The sequence below is a fragment of the Geospiza fortis genome, unplaced genomic scaffold, assembly GCF_000277835.1.
Source record: "Geospiza fortis unplaced genomic scaffold, GeoFor_1.0 scaffold29, whole genome shotgun sequence".
NCBI classification, from domain to species: domain Eukaryota; kingdom Metazoa; phylum Chordata; class Aves; order Passeriformes; family Thraupidae; genus Geospiza; species Geospiza fortis.
In genome coordinates this window covers 3,805,268-3,824,453 of record NW_005054349.1, presented here as the reverse complement: position 1 = coordinate 3,824,453, position 19,186 = coordinate 3,805,268, and the positions used below count along the sequence as shown (strand labels likewise).

Here is a 19,186-nt window from a genome sequence, read left to right as displayed (position 1 = left end):
GTTAAAAAGAAAAATAAACATGAAAGATTTTTTTTTAAATTCTTAGAATGGTGTATTGAAGTGGCTTGACTTTAAAACAAAGATGGTGTTCAGGGATAGCATTACTGTACTGGACTAAGAATGACCATTGAATTTATGTGACTTTTTCTTACTGAAAAGGAATGTTCTGTTCACCTGCAGTGCCACATTGTACAATCTGACACTGCATATTGTTTATTTAAATTTTTCAGGTCTGACAGCAGCTGCCATGGCAGAGGCTATGAAGCTGCAGAAAATGAAACTTATGGCCATGAACAGCCTGCATGGAAGTGGGAGTCAAAATGGAACCGAGTCAGAAAATGAAGAGCTCAATTCTAATGCAGGTAAGGGATGCTGTGCCCTGGAGCTCTCAGCACCTGGGTCTCAAATTCTTGGGCTCTTGTATTTTGTAAGCTTTGCCCTACCAGTGCTAAATCAAAATTAGTGCTCTCACTCCTTCATATTCCTCCAGTTTTCCCAAGAGCTCACTTTTCTAATTGTTTGAAAAATACTGGTGAAGGATCATCATCATTAGGGTTGGACACAGAGCTTTTAAAGGGCCCCCTAAATACATCTGGAGTAACAAAAGATTTCTCCATTGGCTTTGACACTGTCTGGAGTTTTCCAGTAAGTGATGGAAAGTTTCCAAAAGGCCAGGCTGTGGGAACTCCTGAGTTCCACAGGTCTTTGGAGAAAGGTAAGGCAGGGAATGCTCCATCACCAATTTATGGCTTTTCTGCATTTTGTTCTTTCCTTGGATGGGTATTTGCAGAGCCCAGCTGTGCAGGGGGTTTGTGATAATCCTTGGCTGGGGCTGGAGTCACCTTGGCCAGGAGGCCCTGGCATGGAACACGTTCATGTGCTACATAAACATTAATATAGGTTTGAACTAAGCTCCCCAAGCTATATAAACATTAATACAGGTTTGAGCTAAGCTTCCCCTGTCCCAGCTCCCCAAAAACAGGGTTCAAAGGTGAAGTCAAAACGAATCCTTTGAAGAGGAAATCTTGGTTTATTCTGATGTCCTTCCAGGTGAATAGAAGAGATTTTCACTTGGTCAGTGTAGGGAACCTGGAACGAGACAGATCCATTTTGTCTCTGGTACCTCTCACAATAAGGGCAGTTTCCCTTGGCCTCACTTCTCACTGCATCCTGCACCTCTGCCCCTTGGGGAGCAGATTTTGTTGGTTTCCATTTCAGGAGGAGAGGCTCAGAGTGATGCCCGTGGCATCCCCCTCTCCCTTTGGCATTCCCAGGCTCTGGAGGCAGAGCCTGCCTGCTGCGCTGCATGTGCATCCTCCCAGCAAAATGGTAATTTATTAGACCAATAAAGCAGCAGCTGGGAGGTCTTAGACTCATTTTCTAAAGGAATAACTTTGAATTCATGACAAATTATGCACAAAGCAGTCTTTCCAAAAGTGGTATTGCCTTTTGCTAATTTTGTGTACTCATCTGTATTTGAAGAAATCTGGCTTCTAACTCGTGCATTAAACCTTTCCCCAGCTTCCTGTTCTGTAGGGTGTGTATTTCTGATCCACCTCTCAGACCCTAATCAATTAGTGCACATTGAATTCAGATAAAAAAGCACTGAAAAACCCTATTTAGTGGTTGTAACTAAAATAGTTTGTATAAAGTTCAGAATGAATTCTGAAAGTTCACTGATTGCTAAGAAAAGGGACTGAAGATGGAATTACTACAGAAAAGTAAGGAAACTTCATACAGAAAAGATGTAGGGTTGGTGTGGGGGTTTTAAAAGCTGCTGTACAAAAGTTCAATTTGAATGCTCAAAGTTTTGTGTGTTGCCTGGTAGGGCAAAATTTGTGTACCTCATGTGGGGAGAATCTACATTGATGTGATTATTTTAGGTGCCACATGGAACAGGAAGTTTTTTAGGGACTGTCACATCAGCCTTTGGACAGTGCATCAAGGGTGTGCAGTTCACAAGGGAGTTCTCTGTGGTTGAGCAATTCAGTGAGTTCTACAACCAGCTCAATGCCAATTTAAATATTTGGAAAAATTCCCACTGACTTTTGTTACAGTGGGACCCAAGAATAAGAGTGTGGTGGCAGTTCCATACAGATCTTTTCTCAATTCTTTCCCCTTTTCATTGCCTGGTACAGTAAAATTGCCAAGAGCAAATTTTCTGGCTTCAGTGCCAGTGTTGCTTGCAGAGCAATAGGTCCTTATCAGAAGGAACTGGTACTGATCCTATTAAAAATCACAATTTCCCCTCCTTCCAATATGTGCAACTTGAGTTTTGGGATAATTTTTGTAATGAGTGGATTCCTCCTTTATTGCTGGGTCACATTACAAAGATTTACATTGAGCAGGATGTGTCAAAAATGGAAAACCACTGTGAATAGAGTGAAAAAGGTGCATTTCACCAAATAAAATAAGTGAACAATTATCAAACACTCACTGCAGAAAACTCCTTGGTGTGGCATGAAGAGAGTGGGAATTTTGTTTAGAAGTTAAACACAGGTTGTAACTTTGATCTGCTGTGAAGGGAACACCAGGATAATTCTGTGTGCATGAAACCTTCACCAACTGTTTGCTTTGCTCTAGACTTACAGGTTAAATGACTATTAAAAATAAAATGAGGATGTGAAACGAAGAAGAAAATCGATTTTTGATTTTTTTTTTTTACTAAAAAGAGGTAGAAAGGAACAGAGCAAAGGAGTCAGAAGCCTCATAAGTGAGAAAAACATTTTATTTTAGGAGAGAGACCTACAGTTTCTTTGATTTGAGGTTGTGTTTAATAGCTTCTGTAATGGCTGCAACATGACTCTGCATCTAGATTTCAGCATGAATAACAACCTGTTCGTGTTTCATTTAGCTCCAAATGAGAAATTCTGTGTTTTATTGTTTTAGGAAATTAGTCTGTGTACTATTGCTCCTGGAACTTTATAATTAATCACTAAAGGTTATGGCTGTGGAGAGTTTGTGGGAAATAGATGTCTGAATGATTATAATTGTAGCTGTCAAATCAGAAATATGGTTGTACAGAGCCGAGGACCTTTTGCTTCCTTTGATTTTTTTTTTCCTTTTTACAGTAACAAAGACTCCTAGAGTTGCAGTTTTACTTACAACAATTAAGTTGGGTTTTTACCTCAGTGTTACACATTGACTTCCTACAATGCCACTAAATATTTCACTTTTGGATATGTGCCTTCCTGCTCGTCCCACAGTCTGATAGATGAGAAGAATACTCTCTTTTTGCTGTTGTTGATTTTAAATTAAATATGTAATTGAGCAGTATTAAGTCCTGAAGCTTTATTGCCAGATTTTTTTGCAAGTGTGCCATTATATACAGGCCATTAGTATAATAAAAAAAAGTGTTGAAGATGTCTTGGCATATTCATCTCAATCCCCATCTGTACCTGGTGAAGTATGAAATAATTTTGGGTTTGCTTCCTACTGATGCCTAGCCTGTCACTTTTACAGTTTCTTCCTCTGTGCATCATTATGATGATGGAAACTTTTAAGAATTCTCTGTCTGAAGGCAGAATTTGTCCTGTCAGTTTAAAATCTGAACTCTTAACTCAATTTAACATGGCCAGTGACTAATTCCTCAGATATTATATTGTTCTCTAGCAAATTGCAGGTGTGGAATTGAACCTTACACATGTGTCTGAGGGACAGGGGGATAAATGTGCCATTTCTTTTCCTGCTTCTAATCCAGCTGGTGGTATTTTGCCATCAGGTCCTACCTACCTCCTTTTCATGATGTCACCTTAATCTCAGTACTGGTGGAGTTTGGTACTGGGATATTCTAAATAACTTACTAAAAATAAATGCTGCAAGAGTTAATACTGAAAATATAGGGGGAAAAATTCCCCGAAAAGTTTAGTTTGAAGATTTTTTTTTTAATTGAAGCAATGCTTTAGTTCACAATACTGTGAAGAATGCTGTTACACATTTGAACATTGATGTCCTCCTTCCACTCTCTCTGCAGAAGAGAAAGAGATTTTTTTGCACCTTCCTACTCATCATATGAAGTGTTGAAGCAAAACTTCTCTGGCAGTTGAAAATCTCCTCTCTAATCTGGCACTGGAGCCTCTCTGGCCCCACAGTCCAGCTGACCTGGGCTGGCTCCTCCTTGGGGCTTAGTGTCCCTCTCCATCCTGGGGTGGGATCTGGGCAGGAAGGCTGAATTTGGAGAACCAGGTCGTTTGGGACAAAAGTGTCTGGATATGGAGGAAATCCATCCCTCTGGAATCTCAAATTCCCAGTGACCATAAGTCTTTTGTGATCTGTTCCTCCTTCTTTGGCTCCTCCAGGTGAGTCCTTGGAGAGGACGCTTTCTGCTGGTGGCACCTGAGGGTTGCCAGGAGTGGTTGTGGCCTTTCTGCTCCTCTTGGGAAGTGGGGAAGGGCTGGAGGGAGCAGCTGGAGCTGACTCCTGCTCACCCCCAGCCCAGATCTGTTGTTCTGTAGAAACAAGATAAGTAGAACAAAAGCTCTCTGGTTGCACAGAGGTGTTGAGGAAGATGAGCTCCTTCATCGTTGTGCAGAGCTGAAACCAGGTGAAGTGTGTTCTGGAAATTAACATGTCATTGCTTAGGGGGATCTGGAACTTAGCTGAAATCTGAGCTTTTCTTTTTAATGGCATGGCAGCAGGTGATGTGCACAAGTGTGAGATGGGATAGATGGTAGAACAGAGACTGGGTGATGCCACCTGGATGTCCCTCAAGCTGCCTGAGCCAGGAGGGATCAGAGCATGGCAGTCGTGACAGGAGCTGTGTGTGCAGAGCCTCAGAGCAGAGAATAAAGCAGGTATTTCCTTCTGGTGGCTTTTGGAGTTAGCATGCATGATTTAAGAAATGTGTTTTGCTTTCCCAGGAGAGATATCAAACAGTACTAAGTGTTTCAGTGGTATTTCCTTAGGAAGTCAAAATGTTATTCTGTGTGTAGAGGCTTGTTGCTTAATTTCCAGACAAGGAGCTAAGTTAGGCAGAAAAGAAAGGAAAAACACCCGAGCTTTTGGCATATGAGGATCAGGGAAAAAAGCTCTCTCGTAGCAAAAAAAAAAGTGTTATCTTTTTATCCTTCTTTCCCTTCAGTACCTGCCATGCAGTTTTCTCACAAATGCAAACATCCTTCACAATCTGTTTAAAAAACCACAAATACATCACTCGGAGGAATATTTAAGGAACCATCAGGAGGGAAAAAACTCATTGGTTTAATGGAATGCTGTCAAGGAAAATCAGCATCACAAACGACACAGGGGCAGAATTGATACTTTTGCACTGACATGTTAAAAGAAAATCCCATGCATTATTTAGAAAACCCAGAAATCTGTCAGCTGTATGATTGCCGAGTTAGCAGAAGCAGGAGGATGCTGCTCAAGTTGAAAAGAAACGCGTAGGCACAGATCCATATTGTAACCTTTCATGTTCTCCACCCACCATGAATACCCAGCTATTACACGGTCAGCATTTTTTAGTTTTTCTCTTTTAAAATTTTCAAGTGCTTGAAAAGTCAAAAGAGGTAGGTCTTTTCTCTAAAAAGCAGGATGCCAAGGCTGTTATTTTATTATAAGAATGTAAAAATGACAGGACCAGAGAACAGGTTTTTCTTAATCCTTGAGTACCAGGTAGATTTCATGAAGTAATTTTTCCTGTTGTTAAGGCAAGTATTTTTGTGTTACATGATCAGAGAGTTAAGCATTTTCTGAAATAGTTATGAATTTTCTTAAATTGTCCTTTGGCCAGGAGGGATATGTGCAGTCTTGAAGCAAGAGAGAATTTAACATGTTTTGGGTTTTGTGCTGTCTCATCCAAAAACCAGACTTGACTTCAGCCCGAGCAGACACGTTACATTTTATCCTAAAAATCGAGACTGTGCTATTTTTGTGGGTAGTGCAAGTGCTGGTGATGGTGAGGATGAAGGTGGGAAGGTGAGGAGGCACACAGGGGATGCTTGGCCCCTGTTGTGGGGACAGGATCTGCACAGGGAGGTTTCACCCAGGGACATCACACCCAAAGGAGATTCAGGGCGTGGTGCCACTTAGTGATTTCAGGATGTGCTTCCATGCTTAGCCTTGGAGTTGTGCTTTTATGGAACTTTGTTGAACCCACATGGAAGTGATGGTGAAGTTTATTTGAGCTTTTTCAGTGAAAGTGGAGTGAAGGAACTCAAACATTCTCGTGACATGGGGGCTTTAAAAAGCTTTCCCCAGTGCTGCTTGTCAGGAAAGATCCATGCCTGGGGAGTGACAGGAGCAGGGAATTCCCTGTGGATGGTGTCAGTGATGCCTCCATGGGGACAGACACCGATAATCCTGGAGGAAGGGGTGGATGTGCTGTTGTATTTTTAAGATCCAACTCCTCAAGCATTAACCAGGAAGAGAAATGCTGTTTGTTTGGATCAGTTGTGCCTCGTTTGCACTGTGCTGTTTTCTCTCCTGTTCCTCCCTAATGGGCTCCCTCAGTTATCCCAAGAACCCAGTCTCCATGTGGGAAGCTTGGAAATAAGATGCAGATATCTATTTCTTTGGCAAATTGTGGTTTTTTGGAGAGCGAGTGTCAGTGGATATTTTGTGCTGTGTTACCCCATTTGGCAGGGTTTAGTACCAAGAATTTCAGGGGGCTTTAGTGAAGCTCAGTTTTAACTGAGTGCAAAAATGAATTTTTTATCTGCAAACTTACCTTAATGTCCCATTTTAAATACATTCTTAAGCAGTTACCTATTGAATGCGTGTGAATAATTTAACTGTATTTTTAAAGTATTCATTTAAATTTGAACATAAATACTTTATAGTAAGTGTAGATAATGATTCACACATAATTGTTGACACATCAGCTAATATTTATGTATTTGGATTGACTGACACCTATCTGAGAAATGTGAAGCAGCTCTGGCTTTAGTTTTAAAACTAATAAAGGAGATAAAAGTCCAGAAGAGTTTTGAAAACTCTTCTCTGTAACTGAGGCATCTTTTTCTGAGAGAGGAATTCTCTTTTTCATACTTATCTTACACATGATGAAATTAACTGTGTTTATAACATCCTGAGCTATATGTAAACTGGTTTAAAGATCAAGCAAATTTAGGTTTTATCTTTTATTGGGTTCTTTTTAGAAAAGTTGGTATTAACTCGTGAAGCTCTGGGTTGTGTGAATGCTTTTTGAGTGGGTAATTCCCAAGGGCATATTTTAAATGGAATCATGACAATTAGATATTAGATACTGCTAAGTGTTTACAAATGGAGAATATATATACACTTGTAAGTTTATTTCAGCAGTTAAACATCTCACATAATCTGTTTCCTTGGTATAGTTTGGTTGTTATTTTATTTGAAGTCAAAGAACTGTTGTTCCTTTTTCCCTTGGAATACTGAGGAAATACTGTTGTTCCTTTTTTTTTAATGAAGACAGGATTCCTTACTATGATTTCTAACTTTTGCTGGAACAAATCTATAGATTCATATCTATTAAAGATTCATATCTATTAAAAAGCCCTGCCTACCACCAAACCAAATCCCCCTGGGTGCACATGGCGGGATCATAAACAACCTCTCCAGATTCTTGCCATATCTGCTGGCAGAACTAAGTGCAGCAAAAGATAAACTAATGACAAAATGTAAATGCTATGGCTAAACGGAGGAGAATTGAGAGCTTTCACATGTCTGTCACCTTTCAGATCCTTTACAAATTTATAGTCTCAGAGTGCAGAGGTCTAAATCTTCAAAGCTTGAAAAACAGAGGTGCAGCATGAACTAATCTTCATTTTTTCCCCTATCTTCTTACAGCAGCACTAATGGAAATGTATTTTGTTTAATGACTCTGAAATCCTGTTTGTAATTAGATGTGGGAATTGGTCTTACTTTGTAACAGATGATACTGGAATAATAATATGAGAGATGCTACGCTGAGACCACTATCCTCCTAAATCTATATCATTTTTCATTTTATTGACAGGAAATGTGTTCCTGGAACAAAGAGATTGATTTTAAAGAGTGGAAAAATAATGTCTAGTAAAAACTCGAATGAAAACATTTTAGCATTACTTTAATTGTATCACAAGAGTATATTAACCCTTCGGCTGTATTTTTAATTTTAGTAAACAATCTTCTTACAGTCGTTGCTTTGTCACTGGCACAATCTTTGAATGAATGCACCAAAAGGTAAAGAACTTTAATTAATGATGGGGTGCATACAATTAAAATGCACATCATATTTCAGAAGGATTATTCAAAATAATTAATTTTGTCTGTTAAAACACTTTTCCAGTTGTAAATGAAGTGATTAGGAATGGGCACAGAAGATGTGAGTGAGGGCTGAGCTCACACAGTCCCTTCAGAGTATTGCTGTCTTTACTAGGTCTTGGTGTCATAAATCATTTTGGCCTCTCTGGAGCCAAGGCTACATTTTTTCCTTGGTTATAATTCTCGTTTTTGTTGGTAGTAGCTGAAATCTGTGCCCCTACCAATGTGCAGAAGGAAAGCAGGTGGCTCCAAAGTGTTCCCATTAAGACAAGGTCTCGTGTTCATCTGCAAGGCTCAGGGCTCCACAGCACTGTGGGGACTGATACTGGTCAGAAACGCACCAAATTTAGGACTTTCTGTATAAAATTTTATGAAGAGCAAGGCAGATTGGATGCCCCACACTTGAAAAGGAAAAGCATTGCAGCTGAGATGTTTTAGTAGGGTCCTGTGGCTGCTGAAGGACACGGTGTGGAGAGGGTTGTCCCTGCAGTCACAAGGTGAGGAGGCACCTCACCTGGGGTCAGGAAGGCAAGGGAGGGGAAGGGCATGATCCAGCTCTACCCCTCTGAAATGCATCTTGAATTTTATGTTGAAACATCCTTGGAAAAAGTAAAATCAGAGCCAGGAGCAGGCAGCATCCATGGGTGACCAGCAGAGCTCTGGTAGTGTGGGTGCCAGGAGTGCCCAGGGATTTGCAGCATTTCCACAGTGCAAGGATAGGGAAATACCATATGCCAGATACTTTTTTCCTTTCCCCAGGTCCTTGTACGTACTCTTGTTTCCACAAAATCTCATCTGCTGATCATTTTGCACAAAGTAACATGTTCAAACTCTGTTGGTTTAATTTCCCATTGCAGGGTGTAAGGATGTAAGGAATCCTGTAAAGAATTCCAGTAAAAGCAAGTATTAGTGATAGTTCCCTTTGTTAACAGTAGTGAGTCCACTTCAGTCTCACGTTAATGATATTTTGACAATAGAAAGTACTTCAATATTTTAATTACATTGTAAAGTCTGGAACATTCCTGTTCTTGTTAAGGCACATATAGGTTAGGATGAAAACTGGAATATTACCTTTGATGTGGGCCACATGCTGAGAGCCCCCCAAAGGATGTCACTGACAGTGATACAGCTGCCAACAGCAGGAGCCTCATGAATGACAATTTTAATCAGATTTTTTTTAAAAAGTCCTCTAACATACAGTTAATTTATTTTTGAGGCAAGAAATGTTTGTGGTGTGATTATTTGGAATATTTTCTTACTGAAAGGAGTAGCATTAATCCCCCCCAAAATTTTCAGGCCGTGGGTTTGTAGTTAAGGATTCAGCACTAGATTTGTGCGGCGTGCCCTGAGCTGACATTTCTGCAGCTGAGATTTGGTAGCAGTTTTCCTTGCAACAGTTGGTGCTGTTGAAATGTCTGGCTGATCTGTGAATTTGATGAGACAGAAGTCACCCTGGTCTCCAGTAATTCTGCCTCTCCTTGCACCCACAGAGTACAAGGCATCCCTTAGTTGTGGAGCAGGGGCTGTGTGGGTAAGCAGGACACACATAGATCAGAGCCCTACTACTTTTTATAGAATACCTTGGCTCTCTTCAGCACTTAGATTCAAGTTTTATTTTCCTTTAATGAAGTTTTGATCTGTGAGAAAATCAGGATTATGCATTTATTTCTGTGATTTTACAGTAAGCATCTGACAGTTTTGCATAATAGGTTATGCTTTCTGCTCCATATTCTGTTTAAAAAAAGCTGGAATCCAAAGCTGTGAGTGACATTTTGGTAGAATTTTAGCAAGTACAGTCATTACCAAATTAAAAATAGATACAGGTGGGTAGTCTGTGTTTTTAGCTCCTTTTAAAAAAACCCAACCCTTGACTGTATACAAGAGCAGCAGTTTATCAGATCATTATAGTTACAATTAGGAAAGACCAACAATGTTGTCTCAGACCAAGAGTAAATTTACCTTTATCCACCAGAGGCTTTAATTTCCATGGCTGTTACATCTTTTCCTCAAATGAAATTCTTACTCTTAATTTTTTAGAAGGTTAATTTAAATTAATAAGATCACTGAAGAGTATTAAAACGTGGTCCATTTAGTCAAGGAGAAGAAAATGTTACTGGCACCGTATAATTGAAGCTGCTAATTTGTCCATAATCTAAAGGAAAAACACTTGGACTTTTAATACAAGTTTCAAGTGCTTTATTATTTTGGAAATCCAACCAATGTTATGCTACCTGGTACCTAACTAATATGCATTTATTGGCCAGTTGTGTGTAGAGGAAGGTTCCACAGTGCAGGGCAGTGCTGCTGCTGTGGGTGGGCACTGCAGGCTGTGCCTGCAGGCTGTGGGTCACACCTGGCTCAGGTGGAAGGGTGGGTCAGGACATTTCACCCTGCAGGATGGCTCAGGTGGAGGGGTGGTTCAGGACAGTTCCACCCTGCAGGATGGCTCAGGTGGAAGGGTGGTTCAGGACAGTTCCACCCTGCAGGATGGCTCTGACTCTGGCTCTGGTCTCTTGCTGCACTTTGTGGTGTTCAGGATTATCAAACCCAGTGCCTGCAGACTTGTTTCCTTACCATACTCCAACTCTGCCAGCCTCATGTCTGACTGACAATTGTCCAGCTTAATTTTAGAAATTCCATAGGCTTCTGATCATGGTAATTTTTCCTAATGCTTCCCTAAGTCTTCCTTGTTAAAAGTCTTTGGTTGCTGCAACTTGTCCTGTTCACTGTGGGTGCAGAGAACAATTTATTCCTCTTTATGACTGAGCATGTTCTTTATCTAGAGAAGACAATTAGTGAGCTCCTGCCTGTTGTCCCTTCCCTCCAGTGACCAACCTGCTGTTCTGCAGGGCTCACACTGAGGATCTCCTCAGCCCTGCTCAGCTCTCCTGTGCTGCCCTGGCCCCTCTCCAGGTGATTCAGATCCTCCTGCTCCCTGCCCAGGGCAAGGCCATGCTCCAGGCAGGAGTGTGGCAGGGATGGAGACTGAGAATGCCTCCCATTGTACAGGCACTGATCTCCTGGAATTGTGTGCAGCTCATTCTCCTGGCATCTCCTGGCAGCAGCATCCTGCTGACTTGTGTTTACCTGCAGTCTGCTACGGACCAGATATTTTTTTTATTTTTATTTTTTAAATTTACTCAGGCAGTTAAACCCCATTCTGAGCTGAGGATGGCTATTCCAGCCTTCCCTCTGCCCTCAGCAGATTTTCACGTTGTATCTCTCGTAAATCTGCACAAAAGTTTAGACAAATTCTAATAAAATCCAGAATTTTGGGTAATTCTGCTGTGTATGCCTAGGATATAGACTAACATCTGCCCTTGAATGGGGAGTATTTAGTTCAGTTGAGTTTGGTCATTTTATGGTTCATTCTCTCTGTACAAGTTGACTGAAGGAACATTCTGAAGGTAAATGAAAATTGATAGCTGAAACTGAAAATCAGCATTTCCTGTCTCAATGCCGTGCATTTTTTAAGCTGTACACAGCCATCTGCAATTAATGCTCTTTGTTGTATATCTTCTGTATTTACAATATATTTGACAATAAAACCTTTTTTGACATTTAATCAGTAGCAGAGTTGTTCCACTCTCATTATATATTCATGAACTTTATCACCAAGACAAGACATAAATGTTGAGCTTCCCTTTAAGATCAGACAGGCATTGATATTTAAAACATTGAAAATTGAGGGGGGTTGTTGCTGTGTTCTGCATTTGTGCAATATAAAAGTTAGAATAGATTCTTCTTTTTAAGAAGATGCTCAGGTTTGAAGGATGGAGACAGTGAAACTTCAGGACTAATGGAACTGTAAGAGCTGGGTATTCAATTACTGATTTCATGGGCCATCAGAGGCTACTTTTTCCCCCTTTTCCTGTAAAGCTTATAATATTAGTTAAATTGGGATTCATTTTCTCATATTTCAGATGGAAGTTGTAAAGGCAGTAGGAAGAAAGTGTCTTGCAAGTTCTGTTTGTTGATTGACTGTCTCTAAGAAATTGATGTGAGGAGGATTTTGGCATTTCATCCTTGAGAAATATTCCCCCTCATTTGCAGCACCCCTTCTATTTTTCTGGATTTTGACAAAGTAGATGTTTTTTGGAAGCCCAGTCCAACTTTATTCCCTTTCTCTGTAAAGTCTAAGATCCAGGCAGAAAAGTCATTTAGAGAAAAACAGATAGTACAAGTAAGATCTTCAATTTCACTTTTTAAACACCAAGCATATCTGGGTATATCCTGTATGTTAAATGGCATTTCTGTGTCAGTGGGAGATTGAACTTTAATACAAGAACACCACTGAAACAAAAGGGAATTTGCATGAAACTTGCAGGTATCTTATATTTGGGAGGGTAATCTCTAATGAGCCTCTCTGAATTTAAACTCAGTGATTCTGTCTGTAGAAGAAATATTTGCATTGTCCTATTGCTCACAGGTGATACTGATTTTCTCTCCAAGTAACAGCTCTTCTTTCTGCCTCAAATAATTACAGCCCAGACCTTGCCCCTGTACTATGTAAATGGAAAATCCCAATCATCAGGATAGCAGTGTATCTTCAATTTGGATTTAAAAGAAGTATTTTATTTATTAGATGCAGTTATAGCACTGAAATAAATGGTTGGTGCAGTTATGTAACATCTCACCTTCAAAATTTAATCATCTACAAATGTAATTTATTTTTCATAAGCTCCTTGCTTTTTAATATGATTCATTAATTTTTTTTTTCCTGTTGGTTGTTCATCTATTTTGAATGGAGACTCCAGGCATTTATTTTTCCTGTTCCTTAACGCTTGATATGGTTGAAGTAAAAATATTTTAAAATAATGTTGGTATTATTTAAATAATTTCATATTTAAAAGTTTGAAGTTGCCCAGAGAGGTTGTGAACTCCCAGTCCCTGGAAGTGTCCAAGGCCAGGTCGGACAGGGCTGGGAACGACCTGGGACAGTGGAAGGTGTCCCTGCCATGGCAGGGGGTGGCACTGGATGAGCTTTAAGGTTCCTTGCAACCCAAACCAGTCTGCCATTCTATATTTCTATATTATTTGAAGCACATGAGGTGTGTGACAACAGTGTGGTCACAGCTCCCCCAGTTTTAGTTATCTTAATCGTATACATGCAATAACTTCTAATTTAATTAAGACCAGCAATATTCCACATTAGCCTGTGTGTCAAAATCCATGCAATATCCTATAAAAAAGTCATTAGTTTGGTAATATCAATTTAACAAGTTTTAGCTCATTAACCTTGACACCAGCAGTGCTGGAGAGAGGAACCTTTTGATATTGTTGTTCTCAGCACAGAGCAGGGAGCTCTGGAAATGGGCTGAAATCCGTGGCCATTATCCCTGATCATCAGTTACGGCTGTGTGCTGGCTCTTCTGGGCAAACACCACAAATTACAGCTCCTCAAGTCAGCTTAATAGATGGCTTAGCAGTTACACAACATCTCACCTTCAAAATGTAATCATCTGCAAATTGCAGAAATGCTTCTTCAGTTAGTTCTTTTTCTGTTCTGGCATTGTGCTTGAGAAATTGCAGTTACCTTTGTAATGAAGTTCTTGGCTTAGCTTATAAATATTATTTAATATTGGTGCAGGTACCATTACAAAATGGAAAAATGAGCAATCACTTAAAAGCAGGGGACAAAGAAATCAAGAAGAAACTCCAGCAGTCAAAAAGCTGTTCTGTATTGCATATTTTCTTTTATACTTGTAGAATAAAAAAAAACATCAGTGTTGAAAAAGACCTTGAATATCGTCGAGTCCAACTTAGTGTTGTCTGATTTGATGCCTCAAAGTGGGTGACTCTGATTTTCAGAATTGAGAAAAGGCAGAGCAGAACTCATATTTAGCCCCATTGTTAATCACAGAGGCATTTGAAGAGCAGTGAGAAGGGATTCTATAAAAATACACGGTATTTTCTTAGAATCAGCTTCCCCTAATCCCTTCCAGTCCTTGAGAGTCTGTGACTTTTTATGATTTGAGGACAACATTTGGATGTAGAGAGAATGAGCACCCACCTGTGAGGAAGGGCTGTGTGAAACAGGGAAAGAAGAGGGAGTTAGATGTGGAAGTGGGAAAACAAAGCAAGATGAATGTGGAAAACAGAATATTTTGTTGTCAGCTTTTTTTCCTGTTCATGCCAGTGCCAAATTTTCATGGGTTTATTTCCCTTCCCCTTAACCATTTTCCATAAAGGAACAGTTTAACCTCAGCCAAATTTTCAGCCTCACTAAGACAAAACAAGGTCAATTTAAATAAACCTAAGTATATATGTTTTTTTTACCCTGGCACATTTGTCTCATAATGAGTGAGCTTTTTTGTTTTTTTTTTTTTTTTTTTTTTTTTTTTTTTTTTTTTTTAATTTGGCATTTGCAGAAATCTAATCCAAAATGAAAAGTACACTAGAGTAAAATTGAAATGTTGGTTGACCTCCAGGTAGTGGGGAAGAGCATGGTGTTGAGGTTGAGTGAGGTTTTCCATGTGCAAAAAACCACTGTACTTTGTAGTTCTGTAAGTTTGAAAAGAGATAATTTCAAGTGATCTTAGCTTTGAGAATTTACAAAATGTAAATTTTTGTTCTCTTTGTATTTTATACTAAAAAGCAGCTATGTTGAAAATTCGTTACAAAATAAATCTTCTAAATTGTTATTCTTTTAAGATACGTAAAATCTAAAATCTCCTCTGTGCGTTGAAACTGGGCTTTTGTCTTTATCTAAGGAGCATTTTTTGAGTAATCCATAAAATAATTTTTTAAATAACTGATGACTGTATGGATGCAGAAAAAAAGTGCAGTTTTATGAAGTCCTTCATCTAAGACCTAATTCAGATAGAATCACCTGTACATGAAATCAGAAAATTAACATGTGCTGGGTAGTTGGGCAAACATGTCTGTAAGGCAAAGCTGCCTCTGCAAATATTGGATTTCTTTCTAAAGGGGATCTTGCATTATTTGACATTTATGAAAAACTGTCAGAGTTTTATGTGAAACATGTAATGACATTTCTTGTGGCAAATGTATGTTATTTTACATTTATGTTAAACCCCATATGGGGGCATTTCTGCATGTATATGTATGAATGTGTCTCAGTATATTGGAAATGAGAACTGCAAATCAGACTGCAAATTTGTGCCCTCTAATTTGGAGGTTTGTAGTCTGACCATGTTCACTTGAGATTTAAATATCTTTCAAGATATTCAAGCTTGATTACTTGGCCTCACTTGAAAAATGTAGCTTAGAGCTAAGGCTTTTATCTGGGTAGCTGTCTTTGTATTAGGACTAAAAATTCCTACCACTTCCAAGATGTTTTGTATAGTAAAATATGTATTTTAGAAGTTTCAAAGGCTTTTTTGACCAGTATTTTCAAAAGCTGGCATAATTTATGAAGTGGAGGTTCAGCTGCAAACTGTGGGGCTTGGCTTTAGGGGGAATCATGGTTGGGGGATGTTGGTGAGCAATGACATGGATAGAGGGTATTTGCAGCAAAGCCATCTGGAGCTGTGGAATGACCAAAGCTGTCTGTGGCACTGGGGGAACAAAAATCTTTCACCTTTGGCCAAAGCCCTGGGCTCTGGACACTGGGAATGCCAGGCTGGAACCGCAGGTACTGAGCCACAGGTGTGCTGGGACAAAGTGCATCTCTCAAAAACCTCAGCAGAGAATGTGATCCTCTGTCCCTTTTCTTTCCACGCAGAATCTCAGAAGTGAAATACAGATCTTCAGGCTTCACAAAGTAAAGAGCTTTGGGAAGAGTGGATTTGTCATTATGTTTAATTTGCACATACCTCACCAAAGAAAAGGCCAGGGGAGCCAGGCCGAGAACACAGCTGTACAGGCAGCTCAACTAATTGCCTCTCCATCCTCAACCTCATTTATCTTCATTTCTTCCCAATTATACCAAATTATCAATAGTCTCTGTTGCATCAGAGTCTTAATCCCCTTTATTCAGGCAGCATTAGACAGTGGCAGATGAATTCTTGGAGGGAGTCAGGGTAAACAGCCATGAAATGCCACCTCTGGCAGATGGCATTGCTCACAAGAAATGTGACAAAACATTTGGAATTTGTTACCAGGCATTGGTATGAGAAGGCAAGCTGTCAATATTTTTTTAAATGATAATCAAGGTGGTGCATACTTATACCACAAGCAGAAATGAATCCTGTCCAAAACCTCAAGCTTAGTTAAGTTCAGCTTGGCACTGAGTTATTCTGTTTTGTTGCAGAAGCCTCTCACTTTCTCTTCTTAAGAAATAGTTTCACTTTATCTAGTATCAATATCAACATGTTAATAATGTTTTTTCTGATGGTAGTTGTTATTTTTTGCTTTGTATTGCTCAGAAAGAAATTCTACCTTGAAAATGTAGAATATCCTTTACAGAATAACCATTCAGGAATGGTTTATTTGGCACTGTTGGTCAGTTCTAGGGGTTGGATCCTGCTCCTTAGAGCAGCTAATGCTAAACTCCCACTGCTATTCCTGGAGGAGAATTATTCCACAGGTGATAGGAATACCCAGTGGCTAAGCTTGCAGAATGAGAAAAATGTTCTGAAAAGCAAAGATGGATTGAATGTGTGAGATGGATCCAAGTGCTGTGGTAGGAATCTGTTCAGATATTACTGTGAGCACAATTTGTGAAAGGAAGTACAAAGTTGGCTGCTAATGTAGTTCCAGGAGTTTTTGTGTGTTATTTTTAGGCTGGCATTAAGTGAAACACAGTGGATGTCCCTGCTGACCTTTTCTGTGAATTGGGTTTGCTCACGAGCTCTCGTGGTTTTGGCAGCACTCTCAATTTTTTGGAAGTCAGGAGTATTTGGTGCAAGGGATCAACTGTCAGATGTAAGAAATGGAATGAATGTGTACCTGGCCTGAGGTCCCATCCTGACACAGCTGGGTGGGGCTCTGCAAGGGGCTGCAGCCGCTGATCCTTTGTGGAAACCAGGACTGTGGCACTAAATCTCACTAGAGACCTTCTTCTGTATAAAAGTGTGTTGGGCATCCCTCAGCAGCCTCTCCTTCTCTGCTAACATCTCCAGTAAGTTTTGTGCAGGTGCTGGAAGTTTGGAAAACTGTCCAGGTGTATAATAAGGCCACAGATTTTATTTCATTCTTTCAAGCCATACTTTGCATTATATAGAATTTTCTTAGTATGAGGAGATCTTGGAAAGATTATAAATACATGATCCATTTATGTCACTGCAGATTAACTCAGCATATTGCCATCTGTAACTTGGACTGTTCTTAATAATAATTTCAAAGGAATAGTAAATGATGAATTGTTGAAGCTCAAATAACCTGATTTTGTAGTTACCTGTCTGCCCTGGATGTCAAGATATTCTCAAAGCCTCTCAGAATCAAACTGAATTATCTGCTGAGTTAGTCATGGTAAAAATTCACAGTATTTTATCTCAGTGGTTCTTTCAGTAAGTTGTTAAATATGGGGAAATATTAAGTAATTTTTTTAAAAAGGCAGAGAATTGTAAATTGTGATGAGTGAGAGTATGGGTGATTATCATCACTGGAATACAAATCCTGGTTCCCTGCTTGCTGCTGGCTGCAGTAGTGGAGTTCAGAGGGATGTATGTTTTATCCTTTCTGGCAGGCAGCCCTGCAAACTGTATTCAAGATCTGAAAGTTAAGCTGTTTTATTTCTGGCTTGTGCATCATCAACAGTAATAAAAACATGACAGACCAGAATTTTGACCTTCTTTCTCTCTGTGAAATGAACGTGTTTCTGAAGGCAGGCTGTAGTCCTGCAGTAGAAAACAGTTTTTTTGTTGATGGTCCTTAACCAGAATAGATGCTGTGTTCTAGTACATCATTCTTATCTTTGTATAGAAAATGAAACAGTTGTCACACAGTTGTTACTAAAAATGTTAGCAATAAATGTACTTCATGTTCTATAGAAGAAACTGAATAGAGTTTTATAACTTAATATTTAATCCAGAACTAGGAGCTGTCAGAGGAAGACAACAAATGCCCAGTTAACCCTCCCAAAACACCCCTTCAAATATCACCAGGTGGTTTTTTATACAGTGCAGGCACAGGTATCTGACTCTGAGAGGTGCTTGTGGAGTACCAGTGCATTTTAGTGACATTTGTTGTAAGAGTTCATGTCTAAATTTCTGTAAATCTGATGTTTCATCTTGTTAAGTGTAACTTTTACAGGGCGCTGTGGTTGTGGAAGTTGAACCACTGAGGTGTGTTTGGTGTTTTGGAGTTCAGCTGGAGGTACTGAAGGTCATACTGAAGTTTAGTTGATGTAGCCAGTTTGTTCATCTGCACTGGTCTCAGAAAGCAGCAGAAAACACTTGGTTGTATTTTAGGAGCATTTTTGTGGATCCAGTTTGCAGGGATGAATGGCTCTGTCTGCTGTGAGAGAGAGAACAGGTTTCCTGCTGTTCAGAGCCTTGGACAGCAGCACCTGGCTGTAATGGTGAGACCTTGTTTTGGCTGGAAAGGCCCAGGGAGGGACGGTCACACCTGCCAAGGTACCTGGCACTGAGGAGACTTGGCTGGGGCTGAGCTTCAGCACCAGCCTCATCCATCAGCACGTGGGAACCTCGCAGCGCATTTCATTTACCACCTCCCTGTTTCTTTGTTCACTTTAAAGGAAGCAGTTGATGGTTTGGGAGGGATGGTTAGGTTCCTAGATAAATACTGCAACTCTGCTTTTATCATCTCAGAAAGTGTCTTCCTGAAATTAGTTGTTCTTAATTAATTTGGCATCAAATATTCAGACATATTCCCAGTTACCTTTAATGTCCTGTTTGCTGTGAAATAAACTTTGATTTTGCTGTCATCAAGACTTTTCAAAAAGTTTAGAAATGATATTCAGATTTCAGATGCCTTCTCATTGTGTAATTATCAACAGATTACTTCACCTAAGTCCTGACAGACATATTTTTTAAGTATGACTGACTGATGGACAGATTGGGAATTGCTGAATTAATGGGCACATTTCAAAGCCTTG

The 19,186-nt window shown here is 39.7% G+C and overlaps 1 protein-coding gene across 6 annotated transcripts in view; it reads left to right on the top strand.

Moving 5' to 3' along the window:
- The window catches only part of DACH2 (dachshund family transcription factor 2), a 240,786-nt gene that overhangs the window by 156,043 nt on the left and 65,557 nt on the right, over nt 1–19,186 (top strand). For all 6 annotated transcript variants that reach the window (XM_031058810.1, XM_031058806.1, XM_031058811.1 and 3 more), the window contains exon 3: nt 231–362. In XM_031058810.1, the coding sequence (XP_030914670.1) occupies nt 231–362 (132 nt within the window). The remainder of the gene's footprint in view (nt 1–230; nt 363–19,186) is intronic.